A 21,323-nucleotide genomic window follows, 5' to 3' on the forward strand; every position below is an offset into this window, starting at 1 on the left:
GCAAACCATCACCCTAGGCCATCAAGTCCTAGCTACTTCCATAGATTCTTTTCTCTGCTTCTTGGCACCCCTATGAACAAAAGAATATCCCATGATCCAGACTGTTGAAAAACTGTAGAGAGGACCAGGGACACAACCTAAGAAACAAGCAAAAAACACAGCATAGTTAAACACCAAACAACCGACTGAAATAAAGAAACAATAAAATACCTACAACCTAATATAGTGTTTGTAACATTTTGATCTCCACCTTCCTTTTGCATTGATAACATCATCAGAGAGACCTAATTTTCAGACTTCCATAGCCGCCCCAATACGGAGAGAATGAGTCGCAAATTGCTCAGGTGAGAAACCTAGAATAAAGCGTGCCCTTCTTAAAACCTTTCAAACCTGCAAAGAAGTTAATAAAGAACCATCATGAAAAATAGGCCACCCCCCTCCCCTGTATATTGCACTGACCAAACCACATCTTTAGGGGGAGTGAAGGGTGTTCTGTACACTCTCCAAAATAATCTCTTGTCCGCTGCCCACCTGGTAAGTCTTACAATGTGGTAACTAAACATGCACTGCATTAGTAACAACTGAAACATGCCTCCTCAAAAGACCACCCGCCCTCTCAAACCCCAAAGTTCTGATATCTGAAACACTCAATGGAATAACCAAACCATGCACAAAGAAAACAAAACAAATTCCCAATGAGAAAAACAGATATCTGTTGAATCCCCAACAATATGTCTGATGAGATAGGCCTCCTTCTATGTATTCTGACCCCTCCTTCTCGTGTCCAGCCTAATAGAGTCCTACAACACACCTCACTTTCTATCAGCACCTAAATACAAAAACATTTTCCATAAAAGGAAATCGCTGCTAGCTTTCCTGAAATCGTAACTGTGGTTAAACCCAACCCATCTGTGACATAACGTATTGCATCGCATCTATTTGCCTCAAAAATCCTTCCCCTTCAAACCCTCATCTCCTCTAGGGACCACCGAGAAGGAACCACCACTGACTTCGCAATAAGATCTAGGATTCTCATCTGCCCAACTGCAAAAGGTCCTGTAGCATCTTTGTCTGCTTCACCTCAGCTCCCGAAGCCAACCCATGGAAACTCCTCCACTGCAAACAAGATAATGCATCCACAATATTATTGTCAATACTCGTTACATAACTCGCCCTAAAAAGAATATTAAACTTCAAGCGACACAAAAGAAAAATTCTGAGCAACCTCAAAACCTTTCCATCCTTTGCTTTCTGTGTATTGACCAATGCCACTACACTCTGATTATCCACATTGAAAGTGACTTGTCTGTTAGCCATCAATTAGCCCCTGAAAACCAAAGTCACAACTAAAGGAAAAAATTCCAAAAAAGCAATACTGTTTCTGTTGGCAGTCCAATCTGCCGACCATTGCTCTGCCACAAAGTGACCATCCCCAAAACAGACCAAAACCATGAGCACCTGACGCATCAAAAAATATCTGAATTTGCCACAGACTTTCATCTTGTAGTGACAACATCATGACACCATTACATTCCTTCAGAAAAGTCCCCCAAGCTCTCATGTCTGCGTGTATGGCCATAGAGAAATGCACTCTATGATGGAGCAAAGTAGCACCCACTATGGCAAAACAAAGTCTTCTACAAAAAGCTTGTCCTGCTCGAACCACTTGACAGGTAAAATTGAGGTAGCCTAAAAGGGACTTGACCTTCCTTAATTCCATCTTATTTGACCCAGCCGCTTCTTCCAGCAACACTAACAAACCGTGAACTTTGTCTCTTGGCAAGTTCACCTCCATAGGAACTAAGAAAATTGAATTCCCAAAAAAGTTAAACTAGTAACTGGGCTCTCTATTTATCTGTAGTTAATGACATGCCTATGTTATCCATCACAGAATTAAAAGTCTCTAGAGCTGTTCGACATTCTCCAGAACCAGAAAATCCCCAAAAAAGAAAATCATCTAAATAGTGAATGAATGTTTTAAAGCCACTCCGAAACTGAAAATATCATTGCAGAATCGTACTGAACATTTCAAACAGTGAACAAGAAACTGAACAACTCATTGGCAACATTCTGTCTTCATAAACGGCACCACCAAACTGTATACCCAGAAGTGAGAAATCATCTGGGTGAACCAGTAAAAGGCGAAAGGATGACTTGATGTCAGATTTGGCCATCTCTGCACCTTGACCACATTCCAGCACCAGGAGAATAGCATGATCCACAGAAGCATATCTTACCTCAGAGTCCTCGTTAGCTATAAAATCATTGATAGACTCACCTGCTTGCTACGATATGTAATGAATAAGTCAAAACTTACCTGGCTGCTTCCTTGGAACCACACCTAAAGGGGATAATGTGAGATTTTCTAACGGTCGTTCATAAAAAGGACCCAAAATCCTGTCTTCTCCAACTTCCTTGTCCAGTTTTGTTGACACCACTTCCCCATGCTCAAACCTTGAATTTAATTGGTGTAGAGCCCTTTTCCTGTAACCACCTGTGTAGTTCTGCCATGCCCTTGTCCCTCTTGTCACATATTTGGGAGGTACCAACGCTTTGGGTGATCGGATGCTTCCCCCCACAGTTTGCACAATCATGTTGGGATTTACATCACATCCGCATACATGCTCCTCTGTTAAATGACCAGCATGCTCCATTCTGGGGAAGATTGCCTCTCCCTGTCCCTCCTACCCCTGTGGAAGTTGGATAACCCTGAAAGGGCTTATAGGGAATCAGTAAGCCACTGGTAGTATGTACTAAAGGAACAGGCCATGCCGGTGTCATCCATTGCATCCAAAATTCACTGTCCATACCTCCATATTCTTTTTCAGGATTCACTGCGAGGTGAGCACGGAATTCTCTGTCATACCGAAACCATGCAAAACTACCATAATCCTTCTGTGATATCCTTATTACATCCATGTATTTAAATAACAGAACGTATCGCTCCGGATGACGTTCGGAGAATACACTTGCAGGTCTAGTGACTTAAATAATCTACTCAACCTATTTACAATGCTCTTGACTGGTTTCAAATTATGTGATCCTGGGCAAATATTTTAATTCTCTGAGCTGCCATTTTCTTCTTTATCACATAGGAGAGCACCTTCAAATACACGAGTTCAACCTATGTCTGCTGCACAAAAACATTTTTGTTTGATTTAATAGACTAAGGGGGTCATTCTAACCCTGGCGGTAAAAACCGCCAGGGCGAATGACCGCGGTTGCACCGCCAACAGGCTGGAGGTGCACCGCTGGGCATTCTGACCGTGGCGGTTCAGCCGCGGTCAGAAGCGGAAAGTCGGCGGTGTACCGCCGACTTTCCGCTGCCCGTCAGAGTCCTCCATGGCACCCCCTACCGCCATCCTGTTCCTGGCGGTTCGCCCGCCAGGAACAGGATGGCGGTAGGGGGTGCCGCGGGGCCCCTGGGGGCCCCTGCCGTGCCCATGCCAATGGCATGGGCACGGCAGGGGCCCCCGTAAGAGGGCCCCAAAAAGTATTTCAGTGTCTGCCTAGCAGACACTGAAATACGCGACGGGTGCAACTGCACCCGTCGCACCTTCCCACTCCGCCGGCTCAATTCTGAGCCGGCATCCTAGTGGGAAGGTTGATTTGCCCTGGGCTGGCGGGCGGACTTTTGGCGGCCGCCCGCCAGCCCAGGGCAAATCTCAGAATCACCGCCGCGGTCCTTCGACCGCGGTGCGGTGTTCTGACGGCGGTACCTTGGAATCACCGCCTAAATCTTGTTCCATATATAATACAAATCTAGCCACATATAGGGTACACATAACCGCTGTCTTTCCTCTTAGTTCATTAATAGCATTGTCATCAGGGCAGGGGCAGGAATGTTTCTCATATCACTTTTAATAAATAAATACTTGAAGCACAAAGTGGTAGCACACTCTCTTGCAATCAGCAGATTTTCCAACAAAATGGCCACAACATTTCCCGCTGACATGCGGTTTTACTGATAAACCTGTATAGTGTATAATGTTTGGAAGTCGGGTTTCTACAAATATTTGTCATTTGCACATCACCAAGTAATGCATTCTGATTTGTTTTGCTCTTATTTAAATCTTTGTTTACATCGCACTTCTGAATTACAAAATAAAATGTTCTTTTGTAATTCCAGATATATTTTTAAATACTCGTACTATTCATTTACAAGCTGTTTAAGTGTCGTGTATTAGAAAAAAAACTGACATCTTACATCCTTTTGTTTCACAATGATTGTCAGACAGCTCACTTGACAAAAAACCTCTAAATTAAATAATGGAAAGAAAACCTTTTCCAGGATACGATAAGAAGCAATTAGTAAAATGACAAACTGATATTTGACCACTGTCCTTGAACAGACAGAAAATGTGTCAAGATAAAAACAAGATTTAAAGGCGTCTTTCTTGCTCATCTATTTTCTGAGTGAACAGAACACCGGTTCCGTCCAGCTTAAGTTCACTCGCCAGAAAGGACAAATTCTCAATATTGGTGGGCACCTTAGGTCTCGTAGCTAACTCCACATTCTTCTTCTTTTGAACCCTCCTTTGCTTGAATCTCTCAGTGAAGCAATTTAAAAACATCAACAAATTCTCTTTCCCAAAGTTTTTCCTTAGTAGCTTGCGTTAAGTGAGCAATCAGTGGCATAGAAATCCCCATCTATGGGAGTTTTTTGCTCTTTACACTATCGCTTTTCGTCCCTTCATCAGCGGCTTCATCCGATATCTTCCTCATTTGTAGACATGCCAGACACTGGCTGTACCTCCTTTACATTATTATCACCAACCATTGCATCAATACCAACTTATTTTTTTACTTGCCGATTTTGGTGTATCTAAACTTGTTTGCTCTGGACTGTTGCCCACTCCCACAGATACCATCATCTGCACTGTTTGCACATCCTTCCTGTGCTGCTTGTCATTATCAGCATTCTAGCTTACTTAACCTGTTTTCAACTGCAAATGTGGTTCTTGTTTCGTCAAGGTGGACCTGCGCCTATCAAGAACATTGTTTTCCTGACGCTTTACCAACCTCTGAAAAACACCAACTCCATAACCTGTGTTATCACCCGTTCCCGCTACAGTCACCTTCTTAGCTGTCAGTGCCCTCTGCAACCACTTATCCACAATCTCACCCTCATCCAAATACTCACCACCATCATCATAATCCAAACACAATTCAACCGTTTCTTGCATAACATCCAGCACCACATTCACCCTGGAACTGGTACCCAGCAGCTCTCCATCTCCATTTCAGCCGTCGTCCAAATAGGGAGGCGAGCATGATCTGATGTCTGGACGGTCACTCTGGACCCATCCTTCTCTTCAGCCCGGTGCTCACAAACTGACCTGGATTTGACTAGGGCAGGATACTGCTGCTGATTCCACTGGATAGCTATGCAGAGAACAGACCATGAGCACTGCTTGGCGCACCTAGTACACCACAACCAGGAACCCCACCAGTGGCTCCAGACTGTTCCTGATCTGCTTCACCAATATAACCAACAATCCAGACCCTCTGACCTGCCCTTGCCCCTGTCTCTTTCTGTCTCGCCTTGCTCATGCCCCCTGTACTATTCACTTGTGACTGCCCCCAGATAAAAAGGTGCTTGCCTGTAAAGGAGTGCTCACTCTGTTATTCATCTGCCACCCTTGCACTTCGTTCATCATAGGAGAAAATTAGCGGGACACGACAGAAGTGTGTCCCCAAGAAAACTCCTCTGCCATAATAGAACCAGCAGCATCCTTTTTAATAATCTCAAACTGCCCTTCAATAGTGTTTAAAGTTTCTTCTGGTTCAGAGTCTGAAATCACAATTAGATCCTCCAAATGCTGCCTGGGTTTCACCATTTTGATCGCGCCTAAGGAGCTTTCTGTAAATGTGTCCCACACGTTAGTTTCCAATGATGCGTGAGCAGTACCCCTGCCCACTGTCAGGTGGCTTTGTTCGGTTCTGTGCATCGGCGGTGTTGTACGCGCTAGAACTGACATCACAGTCACCTACATAGGTCTGCCTTGGCGCGCAGATGTCAGTTACTTCTCACGACTTTCTACACCAGCAGCGCAGAGCCACGAATTGAACTGGAACCAAATTAGGGCCCTGAAAGAGATCAATCTTAAACCTAGAAATCTGTCCAGAGAGCCGGGAGGAATGGCTGACTCTGTAAGGAATCTGCGGCTAGGTATTATCTCTACTAGATAATCCGTTACCGAAGGTAAGTAACGTGTTCGTCCAGCCCAGTGCTGGTCTTTTTAGTTAAATAAAGTACTATAATTGCACAGCAGTACGGAATATTAAACAAATAGGAGTACAACTGCAAGGTTTAATTTTCTCAACTATGGGCTCTTAACAAAGCAGTTCTCCCTCTATGTTGCCCTTCTCCCTGCTGTACAGTGTCCCTCAATGACTGTATGGAACTTCCTGCAAGTCGGGTTGAGGCAAGGCTAGGCACAGGTGCAAATATTAGTGAGTGGTTACCACATGGGTCAGTTCAAACAGTTCTTAATCCAAAGAGTCTCACTGATAAAGACACCTTCCTATTGCTGCTAATTTTTGTTGGTGTTCTAGTCTTTCAATCTTTTGAGGCTAGGCCTCACATTTGCCTGCTTAGCAGAGATGTGACATAGCTGGAGCTAGAAGGTGTGCATATCTGCTTACACGATCACGATCTAGTTAAATTCTGGAGGACCATAGTTGCGGTTTCACTCCTTTTGTTTGACAGCTGTAGATATCATCACAGCAGCCGGACAGGCGGATACTAGCCTTCTTTGGCAGTCTGAGCCCCGGGGCCAGTCTGTTGGGTGATCAGCTTACGCAGTTGCTGCCTTGGGCTGGTGATGGTTCCTACGACGTTGCATCACAAGAGAGAGTGCCAGTCTTGCGGGCTGCAGAGGTAGCACATTGTTCCTTGGCTCAAAGTTTCTTTACGCAGCTTACCACAAGAACCACACTTTGGGAGACTGGGTGGCCCCTTATGGCACAAGTCCGTCCCAGTGATGTGCCCACTTGGGCAGTCTACCTTTTTCTGGGTGTTCCACATACTGGGAATATAGCAGGGCTATAGTATCTTGTCCTGCAGGACCAGGTAATCTCTCTTCCCTCTGTGAGCAGACAAGTAGGCTTCTATGTGCTAAAAAGCCCCATAGCTTCTCCAGCACGTTGTGCAGACTTCAGGTGATGCACCCTCACCTCTGGTAGGCTGGCTGTCATGCAGATATCAACCCTAGCCTTATACAAGCTTCTTGGATACTCTGCAGGGTACTCCTTTCCTTGATCAAGAAGAACTTTGAATTGGAACAACGTGGGGTGGGTCCCACTTTTCATGTTCAGTTTCCGGACTGAGGATGTGATCCACTGTCTAAGGTTCTGGAAATGGTTTGGGGTGGGGGGTGGATTTCTTTTCAGATGTCATTGTCTGGCTGTAATGCTGACACGGCTTTTGTGCCAGGTGATGGCTCTCTCACAATGTAGTGACAATGCTGGCTCCAAGCAAGGGTAACCAAAACATGGGCAGAATGAGGTGTGAAGACTCAACACTTGGCTTTCATTAACCTTTCTAAACTAGCAATCAGACAAAAGAATATGCCCTAACTAGAAACTTTGCCACCCTTAACAACAAAATCAGGTGATTCACCTCCTTGGCTCTGCCCCACCCCCTACTCAGATCTCTCTCTGGTCTGTCAGGCAGGTTGAGGAGACAGCAAAGAAAAATAAGTCATCTTCACAGCACCCCCTAGTTGAGACAGGACCAGGGAGGAGGAGGGGTAACAAATTATCTCAACTTGTCTAGACTGGGATCTCAAAATATTAAAAATCTGTGACCTTGCAAGGCAGTCCGAGAGGAATAGTTGGCCTTTCCCATTCTAAATGTTGCCCCCTGCCTTTCTCAAAGAGGCAGTGTTCATTCAGAAGGTTCCCCAGCACTGCCTAAGGGCTGGACGGGGTACGCCCACACCTTCATGTCTCGTACAGGGCTAAGGGAAGGATGTCCTCATGAGGTGGATCTTCCTTAAATCTTGCCTGACTTGCCCAAAGGTAGAATGCAGTAGTTGTCAACTAGAGAATCACATTTGTTTGGCCCAGCCTGCGTACATATTTTGTTAGACCACCTGGCTTGCCTGGGGACAGCTATTATTTATCCCAAGTAATCCTCTACAGAGAGTGTTCGTATTTCCGTGTGTCAAATGTCAGTGCCTCAAGCGTCCCATTGCTCATTGTGCTGCAGCTCTCAGCACTTGTGAACCAGTGGAAACATCAGTAGTTATGAGAATGTGCTACGGTTGAGTCGACTTTTGTGTCAAATTGCATGGATTTCCCCTAGTAGAAGCATTGTTCTCTGAGCTTTGGGACTTTAATTGATAACACGACCATCACACATCAATACCAGAACCAGTCATGAAACAGCATTCCCCATCAGTCTTGTGAAACCGCCATGTTGTCACCATGAGTTATAAAAAGGAGCCTCCTCTGTCATCATTGCTCAGGATCCACTGTTCTTGTAGCAAGCTGGCAATGGCAAAGCAAGACTTAGGTGCAAAATCCATGTAGTGGGAGATCTTAGGGCAAACAATGATTGAATACTGGCTGTGGATGCAACCTAATGCACACCCTGTTGAGACTTATCCTTGTTTCACGCCTTGTTGAGAGTTAGGCCCTGATTACTAGTGCCCCAGTGGGTGATGTACTGTTTAGCATAAAATTTGACACCCTGGAACTGGAATTTGTCAGGTGTGATGAATAACACCCATCACAAGTTTTTTTTCCCTAAAATGGGAGAAGAGCATGCAGATTTTTCTGCTTACACAAAACAAAATTCATAAGTCCTGGTATTTACCAGCCTTCAACTTACAGCAAATTTGACATTTGCTATCTCAGACTTGAGGGGTCGCAAAAGTGATGCCAAAATCATATATAAACGTGTCTCTAAGTTGTGTTTACTTGCTGTGCTTTTCTCTGCTGGGCCCACCAGCTCTGCCCCAACATATACAAGACTGTTGATGGGCCGGGGGGGGTGGGGGAGAAGGCAACAAGGGCCCAACATTGTGATGTCATGTGGGTTCAAACAGTAGTTGATGTCCATGCATGAGTGCGACAGCACAAAAAGTGGTGCTTTATTTGAACACCTGCATCAATACACAACAGTGATCTTTCTGTGTACCATTGACACTCATTGACATTGACACTCTGAGAAGACAAAAAAAGGTATTGTCACTTGAGCCTGAAGTGGCTGTAAAAAAATAGAAAACCTCTTCACAATCCTCATATTTAGGTAAACAAGTTATGTCTGCCTCAGTGACAGAGAAAGCATCTAAGATGCAGACAACTCTGCTTTCTCGGTTTCAAAACCACTAGAACTGCAGTCACCATCGAAATAACTTGATTGTCAACACAGTCATTGGTCTCTATAACGATTGATGAGGCAGTTGTCAACAAAGTTCTCTGCAGTAACATCTGGTCTGTCATCGACGAAGAGAATCCGCTGACAAGAATACCACTTGGAATGTCTCTGGCTTTCTTGTCCACGAGCCATTTGTTGACGAGCCAACAGTCGATGGTACAACAATGTAGGTTTGCAGCTTCAGGAGCAGCATTTCCAACAATGCAACCACCTGTTTTGTCTACTGTACCACTGATAGTGTCCTTGGTATCATCCGCATATTTAAAATCTCCACTTTCTTCAATCATTCCTCCTTAATTAGTGAGGGCCTGATTTAGAGTTTAGCGGATGGGTTACTCAATCACATATGTAACGGATTTCCTGTCTGCCATATTATGATGTCTATAGAAAATAAAGGAAAACATAATACGGCAGACGGGATATCCATCAGATTTGTGACGGAGTAACCCCATCCGCCAAACTCTATCAGGCCCTTAGTCCATCTGCAACCACCAAAAAGACTCATTTCGTATGCATCATCTGACCAATAGGGTGAAGACGAGCCGGATTTGGATCACATAAAGGTTTTTTTTCAGTGAAGAAGAGGAACAAGATGAGACTCAAGGAGCCACGTTACAAAAAAGACTCAGAACAGAGCACTTACTACTTCCTAAACTGCCAATGGTTCAAGTATTACAGCAAACATTAAATACATACAGGAAATGGTAAAAGAAATTTACCAACGCTTACCTCCACTTTTGTTTCCTCAACAGATAATGCTTCAACTCCACAACCAGCAGTTTTGTAGTAAGTACCACAAAAGATCCATCCCCACAAGGTATTCTGCACAATAGAACCCATTCAAAGCAAACCCCACCAATAATACCAATTAGTGGAAAAGACTGAGTTGTGTCTAGCTGGGGCGAAAAACATCACGTGGAAGAGGTTGCTTAAGATTATGATGATAACAATGACGGTATCGGATCACCCACTTTCAGTGACTAAGATAATGACAAAGATGTGTCAGGAGATGACCAATGGGGTAGGGTACATTGTAGCACCCTGATGCCGGTTGATTTTGTCTTAGAGTGAAATCCTGGTCTGTAGCATCAGGAAGGATATGGCGGAATAGGGCTTGGACAAAGATTTCAAGTTCAGAATTCGGAATAGTGGCACTCTCATCACAAATCTGATTGATTGCAGAGGGAGCGGTTTTCATAGTCCTCCCAGGCATCAGATAGTGTGTGCTAGTGATTCTCTAGTGCCTTGACACTTTTGGCTAACTAGTCATGTTCCCGATCCCGCTGCGCCACTGCTTCCGCCACTGAATCAATGCAGGTTTCCACCTACTTCACCAACTGGTTGCGCGCTGTAAGGGCCTAGTAATGGTGGTGTGGATGGCCGCAATATCTCTCCTCATCTCTTTGAGGAGTGTCTGAATGTCTCCCTTCGCAGCAGGGGTGGTGAGGTCTGTGGCGGCAGCCTTATACTCTACTAGCATCTGCCCTGTGTTCTCCCCTGAGACACCATTTTTTTGGGCTTGGCATTGTTTAGAAACTCCTTAATCATGAAAGCCCTTAGGGGCTTGTTGCTGGAATACACCATTAACAACTCATCCTCGAAGGTCTCAGCACTCAGCGGCCTAATCGGTCCTCATCTGCCTCTGCGGGACAGACTCTATGGCAAGCAGCCAGTGATGAGTGGCAGGTGGGTGTGCTCCTCTGCATCTCCTGCTAGTAGTTTCAGTCAGGGCGCCTCCCTTTGCTAAGCCAGGAGCTGAAAAAAAACAATATTTCATTATCGTTTCATCTTTCAGCTCAGCCAGCAGCATGTGAAGGGAGGGGGAGGGCTTGACCACGGGAGGTGGGAGGAGGAGAGAGTGCACGAGTGCTTGGCCGGCCATCCTAGGCCGGCCAAGCACACATGCGCACTTAGGTTTCTACCACCCAGCTGTGTTGAACAGCAGGGCAGTGTCTGAGCAGCAGTCCAAGCCGCTCAGACCAGTCCTGACGTTGCTTTCATGCTAAATTTAGCATGAAAGCAGTGCCAGGATTGTTGGGGAGCCTGTGCTGGTGTCTGAGTGAATGAAGGGGCATCAGAAGAAGAGGAGCGAGGTAGCAGGAGGCAGCGATGGGAAGAGATAAATTCCCCCCCCACGTCCCTGTCCCTTCCCTTGAGATTTGCGGCGGCCGCTGGTTTCAGTGCCCCACCTATCAGGCTGGGTGGTCTCCTGGCACTGATATGTCCCGTTGGGTAGGCCCAATAACTTTTAATTTAGGCGCAATTACACCTGCTCAGGGTCAACGCACTGCCGCAGAGTGTTGCGCTGTGCCACAGGCGGCCTTCTCATCAGCGCCGCGGGCTAGTTTTCAGTAGCGCAGATGTGTTCCTCACTCACGGGGTGACACTGAACTGCCCCGTGCGGTGCCCGTACCTCCAGTCTGAGCCACAACAGCCCCTGCAACATAGTGTAAGCAGTGATATTAAGTAGCATCAGAGGCCCTTGTCTGGGAGCCTAGGCAAGTGCACCATCTTGGATCCTTGCCTCTGCCACGCCCTACCTGTCCTCTCTTAAATCACCTGTTGGGATGAGGATTTTAATAGGTATGACGTATGTTTATTCTAAAGCCCTTTGTGATGTTACAATAGGATCTAAATTTGGTCCTGACTTTCCTAATGTGTTCTCCCTTTCACCTGTTACACAGCTGCTTCTCCTTACTCTGAATCCTGTTTTTCTTGTTGCAGTTACTTCAGCCCGGCATCTGAGTGCGCTTCAGGCCCTCTCAGTAAACCACCTTACACCACCTTTTCTCCAGACAAACTGGTGTTAAGGACCAGGGTAGCCGCTTTGCTAAAAGTCATAACTCCTTTTCATATTGGGCAATTCAACAGCCCCCCCACCCCCCAGCATTCTTTGTTCCGTCTCACTCCTCGAAAGAGGAGAAAAGACTCCATTGGTTAGACATGAAAAGAGCTTTGAGATTTTACATCAGTTGTACCAAAAAACATTGGGTGGACGATCAGCTTTTTGTGGGTTTCTCTGTGGCAGAGAAAGGCAAGACGGTGCAGAAAAGTACTTAGGGCCAAATGTACAACCCAGAGTTTTGCGACACACAATTTGTGACTCATTCGCAATTTGCAAATTGCGAGCCTCAAAACCATATGCACAACAGTGTACGTCACACTGTTTACGATTCCCAATGGGGTCACAGATAACTTACCTCATAAGTATTCAGGAGGCAGGTCGCAATTTGTGACCCCATTGGGAACGGCTGCACTCACAGCGATGGTGGCCTGCTGGATACAGCAGACCACCAAGTCTGTGACTGCTTTTAAATAAAGCCGTTTTTTTTTTTTTTTAATGCAGCCCGTTTTCCTTAAAAACAAAAATGACAAGTTTTCTTTTCATTTTTTCAGAGCAGGCAGTGGTCCATGGGACCATTGCTTGCTCTGAAAAAGTATTTTTGTTACCATTCACAAAGGGGAACCTTCCCGTCTGCACTTGTTTTGTGATCACATTCACGGTCAGAAAACAATCCTACCTTGCACTGCGACTCGCAATTAGGAAAGGAACGCCCCTTTCTAATTGCGAAACGCAAACCATTTTTGCAATTCGGTAAACAGATTACCGAACCGCAAAAAAGGGTCTGTACATCGCAAAATGCTTTTTTTCGAATGGCAAATGGCCCGATTCTGTGAAAAAGCTTTGTACATGTGGTCCTTAGTCACTGTCGATAGTCACCTACATTTATAATCTTTCCTGCGCATTGGTTAAAAAGCAGTCCCCAAAAGGTTTGAGGACCCATTACATCAGGACGAAAGTAACTATAACTGCGATGGCACCTGGAGTACCTGCTCTGGACATTTGTCAGGCTGTGATGTGGGCATCAGTGCACACTTTCTCAAAGCTCTGCTGCGTTGACAATCTGGTCATGATGGCATTTTGCTCATTTAGTCATCCAGGACCTTGGTAGCATTCCTTCTAGAGGATACCACAGTTACCTCACTGTCCTATCACCTCCCTGTTCTATGGAAATGTTTTTATTTTTCATTTAAAATGGTGCCAATCTAGAGATCTGTTCAATGGTACGTATGATTAAGTTTTGGGCTCTACATCTGAAGGCACAAGCAGAATCAAACTGACATCAGCCCGCAAGGGTGGCGCCTGTATTGGCTCCGCTTCGCCATTTCTGGGGCATAACAATGTCCACACAGAGCCGCCTAATGCTAGCTACTTTTGCACAGGCCCACTGCTGTGAAAGGTTTCCAGATCTTTATTCTAAAATTGAGGAATCTGCAGTTAGAGTATCCACCAGCAAGAGTGTTACTGAAGGTAGGTAACGTTTTCCTCAGGTCTGCAAGCAGGTGGTTTGCCCAAGATCAAAAGAGGGTGTATTCTCAATCAGTGGGAACATTCCTGTACTCTTTCCCTCTAATTCCTCTGATAACTAGAGTATTATGCAAGATCAAGATGGAGCGGTGCACAATAATTCTGCAGGCTCCGGTGTGGCCATGTCAAGATTGGTCCTCTGAGTTATGGGATATTTCCATAAAACTGATTTGATTCATGCCAGCTCCCCAATGAGTATGAAAACGCCCATTTCCTCCAGCTAAAAGACTGGCTCATCAGGACCTAGAGTCTGGCCATTTACTGATACCTGGGGATTTTTAAAGTGATCAGAGCCACTTCAACCATAAAAATTATAATATGAAGTAGAAATGCTTTATTTCATAGACTGAAAAAGGAAAACTGAATCCTCTAGAAAGTCCCCTCGGTTTCTTCCATTCAAGTTGCAAATAGCAAATCTGGTCATTCTTTTGCATTCATAAAGGGTCATCAGGCTGCAGTATCAGCATTTCCAAGATCTCCATGCAAGAGTTGTTGTCTGAAAAAAAAAAAAATGTATGAATTAATGAGTTGATTATTTGGGGGCATTTCCTCATATACTTAAACTGTCTCTGGAATGTGAACTTAAACTTGAAACTGGCAGCATTACTGAGTGCACCTTTTGAACCAATTCATAAAGCGGCCTTAAAACACCTCCTTCAGAGACATCTTTTTGCCTGCTATTACATTGGTCATGCAAAAATCCTTTTCTATGTTTTTCAGAAGACAAGGTAATATTGGCTACAAACCCAAAATTCATTCCTAAAGTGGCAGCAACATTTCACTTACATCATTATATTTATTTTCCAACCTTTTTGCAAATCCCACCACACCAGCAGAAAGAATGTTGCCTTCCTTGGACAGCAAAAGATTACTCAAATTCTGTCTTCCCGCATAAAGGCTGTCTGTTAAATAGATTAGGTAAGCCTTCTGCACCCCTTCACTATCTTTAATCTAATGCTTTAGGACTGGTAATTCAAGCATGTGAATCTGTGAAAGGTCCAAAGCTGGAGAAGAACAAACGCCAGTAATCATGGCTCTCCACCACTGCTGTCTTTCCTATATTCCCATATGCCACTAACCTCCTGTTTTCAAGAGGCTCCACTCAATAAGTATGACACCTAGCAGGCTACAAAATCTGGCATTCAGAAGCCTGTGACCGAAGAGAGAGAGCTGGGGATGCTGGTCTCTCATTGGCTAGAGTGTGGGTATAATGATGTGGATAGGGTGTAGATAGCCTATGTAAAGTTCAATGTTATTGAGTATAAATATACACTGCTATGTTAACATGGAGGCTCCCAGCCCAAGGACGGGGAATAATCCATGCATGTTAAGCCATGAAAGATGCCAATAATGGAGAACCGTTCTTATAGATAATTAACTTTTTCCTCTCTGTTACCCCTGGCATCTTGGTGAATTGACGTTGGTGATCACTTTGACTAGGGCACAAAATGTTACATGTGCATTGTGACCTTGTCCAGTCATTATCAACCTATTTAAGGAATGATTGTTGTCACAGCTGCAAATATACTTGTACATGGTGTACACTCCCATCAAGCCTGTCCTGCCCATCGCCCAAACTTCCTGACAGGTTACTCACTCAGCTGCTTATAGCTGCAGAATGTCCAGCTGGTTCCCTCTGTATTAAGAACCTGGGAACATGCTAGCTTTACTCTTCCCACCTGTATGAATCTGTTACATTAGTACAAGCAGGAAACCCAGGTGTCACTTCCGTGGCTGTTTTAGAAGATCATAATTTACCAAGATGTACAGTGAGGGCCCAGAAACCAATGTAAGGAGAGATAAGGCCTGATTTAGGTCTTGGCCGAGGGGAATACTCTGTCACAAATGTTACAGATATCCTGTCCGCCTTATCACGATCCCATGATATCCTATGGAGATCATAACGGGCAGAATATCCAGAGTATTCCCTCTGCCAAGATGTGAATCAGCCCATAGTCTCTATTAGCACAGGCCGGTCCTCGATATGTGCTTCTGCAGGGAGAAGCTCTGTGTGTACTCTACCTGCGAGATGTCAGGACTTCAATAGCCGGTGAAATTTGTGTGTGATAAAAACTCATGAGTGAAATTGGATTTCTCTTTTTATTTTATCAGAGAGTTGCAATATGGAACTGGACTTCGAGTGAGGAAAAAGCTGTCTCCACAGCAGAGCTGAGTACAAATTATGGTCGGCAGGTAAAGGCCACAGCACGAAGGTTTCATGTGGACGTGTTTAGACTGCATGATGAATGCATACATAACATGTTTCAGTTTTCTGTTGAATTCTTAGAGCTCCTTAAGCCTATTGTTACATGCCTGTCTCTTCCAGGGATGTGCATTATGTTCCACTTCGCATCTGTTTAAACTCTTACAACTATAATGTTTAAATGTTTAACCACTAACTGTCCCCTTTTGCCCTTTATGGGGAAAATCCTATGCTTACCGAGTGTCCCATTGATTAAAATATATATATATATATAATCTCTTCCTGGGTCACAAATGTTAAAGCAGCAAGTTGTAGACTTTGTGTTGCGATTGAGGAATGCTCTGTCTGTGGGTAAGTCTTTTACATTAGCCGTGCTAGGGTTGTGCTATACAACTACAATCTACATAAATACATACAGAACTCACAAGTAGAGACGAGCAAAATATTTGGGTGAGTTCAGAACAGACAAATATCGACTGTTATTCCTGATACGACCCGGTCTCAGTGTTGCTCCAGGGATATGGAAAAAAAAATCCAACACAGTTGCTTTTAGGACCACTGAGAGGGGGCGGGCGATTTATTTACCTTAATGATAAATTCAATAAGGTAAATGTATTTCCAGGACCCCCGACAGTGCTCAAAAGCAGCTTCCTCCGCAGGGAAGCCTAACTGAAGCTCTCACCTGCAGGTACTTCCTGATGCGCTGTGCACAGACTGGCGGGGGGGAGGGGGAGGCTTGCTTTCATGCACTGACAGAGGCCAGGCAGTTTAAGTTAATGCAACTCCCATTAAAGTAATGACGTTGTCTACTCCTAAAAACGCTTTAGCCAAGACCTTTTTTGTTTTGGTAACATTAAATATAAATAATGTATGTAATATATTTTATTGGCGCTATCAGCTAGGCATCTTCATCCCTTGGTTGATAGGTCATGCACATTTTTCTTCCTCCTAAAACATACAGCTCATACAATTCATATAGACGCTTAGATTTTTTACATGACATTTAGTACTAGATTTTAGGCTGTTTTAATTGCTACGAATTTGGGCTCAAAAGGACACTCAAGCATATAAATTAATTTTCCAAGATCTAGTAGGGGATTTAGGATGAGAAGCGTGGTTAGCTGCTACCACTGTCATTTATCTGTTTACCCACTAGAGGGAGTGTTGTTCCGTTTGCTGGTTAATCCCCGCGGTTAGTTCTTTAGTTTCAGTTGCTTTGCATTGAGTTTCTCCTCGTTCGACGGTGCCAGGTGAATGTTCTCGCCGCCCTGGTTTGCTCAGCTGCTGCTGGATACCACAGGGCGCGCCTGGCACAGTGTGTGCTCCCTCAGTGTTCTCCGAAGTGACGCAAGGCAGCGAGGAGCTCGTAAACAGGGCACAGAGGCTGAAGTGGTGAATCATGTGCCGGGAGTGCTCACCCTGGGCGCTGACGGCTGCTCCCTCTCATAATGTCCGCTTGCACAAGCAGGCTCCCTCCTGCTGACGTGACTGCAGGTTTGTCTCGAGAGCCTGCTCAGAGCGGACCCGGTGAGACCGCACGCCAGCGCGCGAGGCGAGGGATGACGTCACATTGTACTATGCTCTAATCCCAGTTTTGCCGTTGAAAACTTTACAGTGATGGTAGTTGATAACTTTTTTTTGTAGCGCCGTTGTGATGTTTGTCCGCGAAGCATTTCCACCTGAAACACAGCGCTTGCCCTCCTTCATGGGCGGGGGAGTGTTGAAATAGGTGCTGTGTGGTAATGAATGGATAATACGCTGACTGGGCATTACATGTAGTAGTGCGCCGCACTTACTTTCATTACACATATAATATTTTTCTCAGTGTTATGTTTATTGAAATTTTAAATATTCAGGTCAGTGTAACTCATGTCTGACAGACAGACGCCAGGTTACGTCCGTCAGGGGCATAAATAAGGCAGTCAGCTCCAGAAGGTGTCATTGTAGTACTTTAACGGAGCGGGAGATGCTCCAGAAAGTTCCTGAACTCATCCCCGGGGCCCAGTACTGTCCACGCGTGGGTGCCTCTCCTCCTCTCAAGCGGAGATCAGTGCTGTGCCTGGACCAGCCGAGGGCCCAGGCGGACACACGACCGTCGATTTTAACACCCCATCTTGTGAAACACATCTAGTATTGTTGACATCCTCGGACATAATGTGCGTGATTGGACCGATCCTGCTTTGTGCCAGCAGGTCATTATCACTGGGATCAGTGGAGATTCACAGACTTTCGCACCTGTCACATAACATATTAATTTTCCTTTTGGTGAGTGCAGCGAAAACGAGTTATGTTCCAACATCGCCCAACACACATTTACATTTTAAGGCACAGTTGGCAAAGTGATTTGCCTACAATGACACCATGGTGGGTGAAGTGCTGTCCTCCTGCCAGGACCAGAAGACTGAGACCAGGATCAGAATATAAACCTCCAGGCGCCAAGGTCCACAAATCTTAACCCAGACCACAACATCAGCTGCAGCTATTAACCAACTTAAGGCCAGCAAAGTTCATCTCACTCTGGCTATTTTGGCCTTTGCTGCATGAGTGTAATGAATAAAACAAACCACCTACAGATAAACAACACAAGACAGAAGGGACATGCTGCTCTTTGGGATCATGGGGTTATCGTAGTAAAAAGCCGGGTGCAACTTTGAACACGCGCAGAGGAAATATAAAAAACATAATATTAAATTACAAGGTTATTAACCCAACTGGTTTAGGAATGAACAGGTAAATTATTAGATTGGTCACAAATGAGAATCTGTGGCCCATCACATTCAAGGAGGGAATTATTAGCATGGGACTTTTATGCTCGTGTAGTGGAATTGTGGGAGGGGGAATTCAGAACAATCGTAAGTGTGTACCACTATCTTTCTAATACTTTCGATCTACAGTCGCTAGAAAGTTTCCCTCAGCACAGCCAATGATTATAAGGGGACTTCACAGTGCTGTGTGGACTCTCTTGAGCTTTGTTAAAATGACATCCCAAATGACATCAGGTTCGGCATTTTCTTTAAGCTGGGCTATAGTTGTACTCTTCCATTGCCCCCCTGGGTCGGGACCTTGTGGTTATGGAACATTGGTGGTCCTGTTTTCTAGGAAGGTATTGAGTTATTGAATTTCACAACAGTTCCAGGATTCAGTTTGGGGTTCTGGAGGAAGCCAAGAGAGAACTAGGGGGCATCCTACTTTGTTTCATAGAGGCTCCTCCAGGCTTTCAGAACTTAGGATCTAATTTAGATTTCCGCCGACAGGTTACCCTTAACAGCAGTGACAGATGGCCCTCTGCTGAGAGATAAATCCCATAGGATACAATGGGATTTATATTTCGGCAAACGTGCTATCCGTCACCGTTGTGACAGAGTAACCCGTCTGCCAAAGTCTAAATCAGACGCTTGGTTGGATCAGTTGGTCATTTGCCTGATACATTTGCTGTTACAGATGAATTTACAGATTGGCATTCTGAGCAGCCGACAAAGTCTTCTGATGATGTAAGACAGGGAATGGCCTCCGTAGATTTACTCTTCTGTGTGCCGAAGATCACGTCAACATTTTTAGAGATCTCTTTCCAGCTACACCCCTGGCAGCCCTCTCCAATTGCAAACCCCAAATTACCATCCCATCGCTTTCCTTGCCCCACAGTATGGGTTATTTTCCCTCCTGACAACCTCTAAGGAGGCGGGCACCCAACTGCCAAATTAAGATCTGCTGCCATCTTAGATGCCTTCAGAAGGGCCTTGAAAATCACCTCCTTAATCTCAGTTGTCACTCTGCCACATATGTTTCACTCTGTAAGGGTGAAACTTGGACGAAGGATATCGTGATTACAAAGAGGACTGATGTATGATCAATGTTTGTCTTTAACTGTCTCTTTATCAGCTCTCTTGCCCTCTCCCTTGTTTTACATACCAAGCACCGAAAAACACCCAAGTACTGTTTTTAATATAAACTTACATGTCTGTTGCAGATGCTAATCAATTAAAAAAATACCAGTAAACTTAAATACATTGTCAAATGTAGAAAAAACAAAACAAAATCAAATTTCTGCGTTTTTGGAAACACTTTTAAAGGTGATGCCACAGAACTGCTTTATATTTATCTTACTTGAACGATACTTATAATTGCCATTTCTTTTTAGAACTATATAATATTTAATCCATTGGATCATACACAGCTGATCAGCAACAGTGCATCGCAAGTGATATTTTATGCATGGGTAAGTATAAAATGAGTATATTGTTTTCTACATTCTAATGCAACGATGGGAGCACTTTCATTTCAGGTTCAGTACTTTCTACAGATTTATTTAATTATTTTACACCCTTAGAGCTCAACAGTCGTGGCTGGTGACTGGGCAGAGTGGCAGGGCGGGGGGAACAAAACAAACAAAAAAAGAAATATTTTTAAAAAACGTACCTCAATCGCACTGCCGCACTGCAAGCACAGACTTCCAGCCTGCCCTGAGGCCAATCATGATGGTGCTCAGAGCAGCATTTTGATTGTCTGGAGCGCACTGGTTGGGCGCTCCAAGGCAGAGTGGGAGCCTGGGGCTGCTCTCTCCAACTCAGCAACACAGTGCCGAGTTGGGGAGAGCCCTGTGCGCATGTGTGTTTGGCCAGCCCGAGATGGCTGGCCAAACATACATGCGCACTTAGGGGAGTGCTCTCTGCACTCCCCTCCATGGCTGTCATCGCCCAGTGGCCCACCCCTTTAAAAATAAAATGATAATAAACATTGTTTATTATCATTTTACTTGTAGAGGTTTGCAGCTGCTGCTGGTGGGGGAAGGGGCGACGCTCCTCCGCCATAGCGGAGGAATCACCCCTGGAGCTCAGACAGCTGTATATTGACTTCAAAGCTCATATTGAATCCAGGGTATTTAACCACCGTTGCCCAGCTATTTTGCGCTTCCTGAAGCGTAAGCAGTGTCTGTATGAGACCACGATTGTGTGGGCCACAGGGCAGAAGGGGTCTCCTGGTCCTCAAATATAGTGGTTGGGTTAATTTGCCATTGGTGTCCTGGGGCCCATGCTACAATTTCTTTGTAAAGCAAGCCAAGGGCAATACTTTACACCCATGACCCTAAGGGCAGCATCAGCTAGAAGTCACAAGCTTATTAGGCATTGTAGGTGCAAGAATTCAGAACTCAGCAGTCGAAAGACACAATAGGATAATGCCCAGTCCTATGCTTATCTTCTGGGGAAAAAGGTAAGTACTGTGAATCTCACAGCAAACGAAATACTCAATCAATTGTTCCACCATACGAATTTGTTGTAACTTGCACTAAAAATAACGAGGAGCTACACTTTCTTCTGTTCCCCGGTAATAGTATTCCTTCCTACAGAGGTTGGGGCCCGGTATTA

At 44.9% G+C, this 21,323-nt stretch overlaps 1 protein-coding gene across 2 annotated transcripts in view; it reads left to right on the plus strand.

Moving 5' to 3' along the window:
• The window catches only part of CFAP251 (cilia and flagella associated protein 251), a 410,814-nt gene that overhangs the window by 109,563 nt on the left and 279,928 nt on the right, over positions 1–21,323 (plus strand). For both annotated transcript variants that reach the window (XM_069214923.1, XM_069214922.1), the window contains exons 7-8: positions 15,870–15,950; positions 20,099–20,176. In XM_069214923.1, coding sequence (XP_069071024.1) covers positions 15,870–15,950; positions 20,099–20,176 — 159 coding nt within the window. The remainder of the gene's footprint in view (positions 1–15,869; positions 15,951–20,098; positions 20,177–21,323) is intronic.

Source organism: Pleurodeles waltl, chromosome 11 (assembly GCF_031143425.1).
Source record: "Pleurodeles waltl isolate 20211129_DDA chromosome 11, aPleWal1.hap1.20221129, whole genome shotgun sequence".
Lineage (NCBI taxonomy): Eukaryota > Metazoa > Chordata > Amphibia > Caudata > Salamandridae > Pleurodeles > Pleurodeles waltl.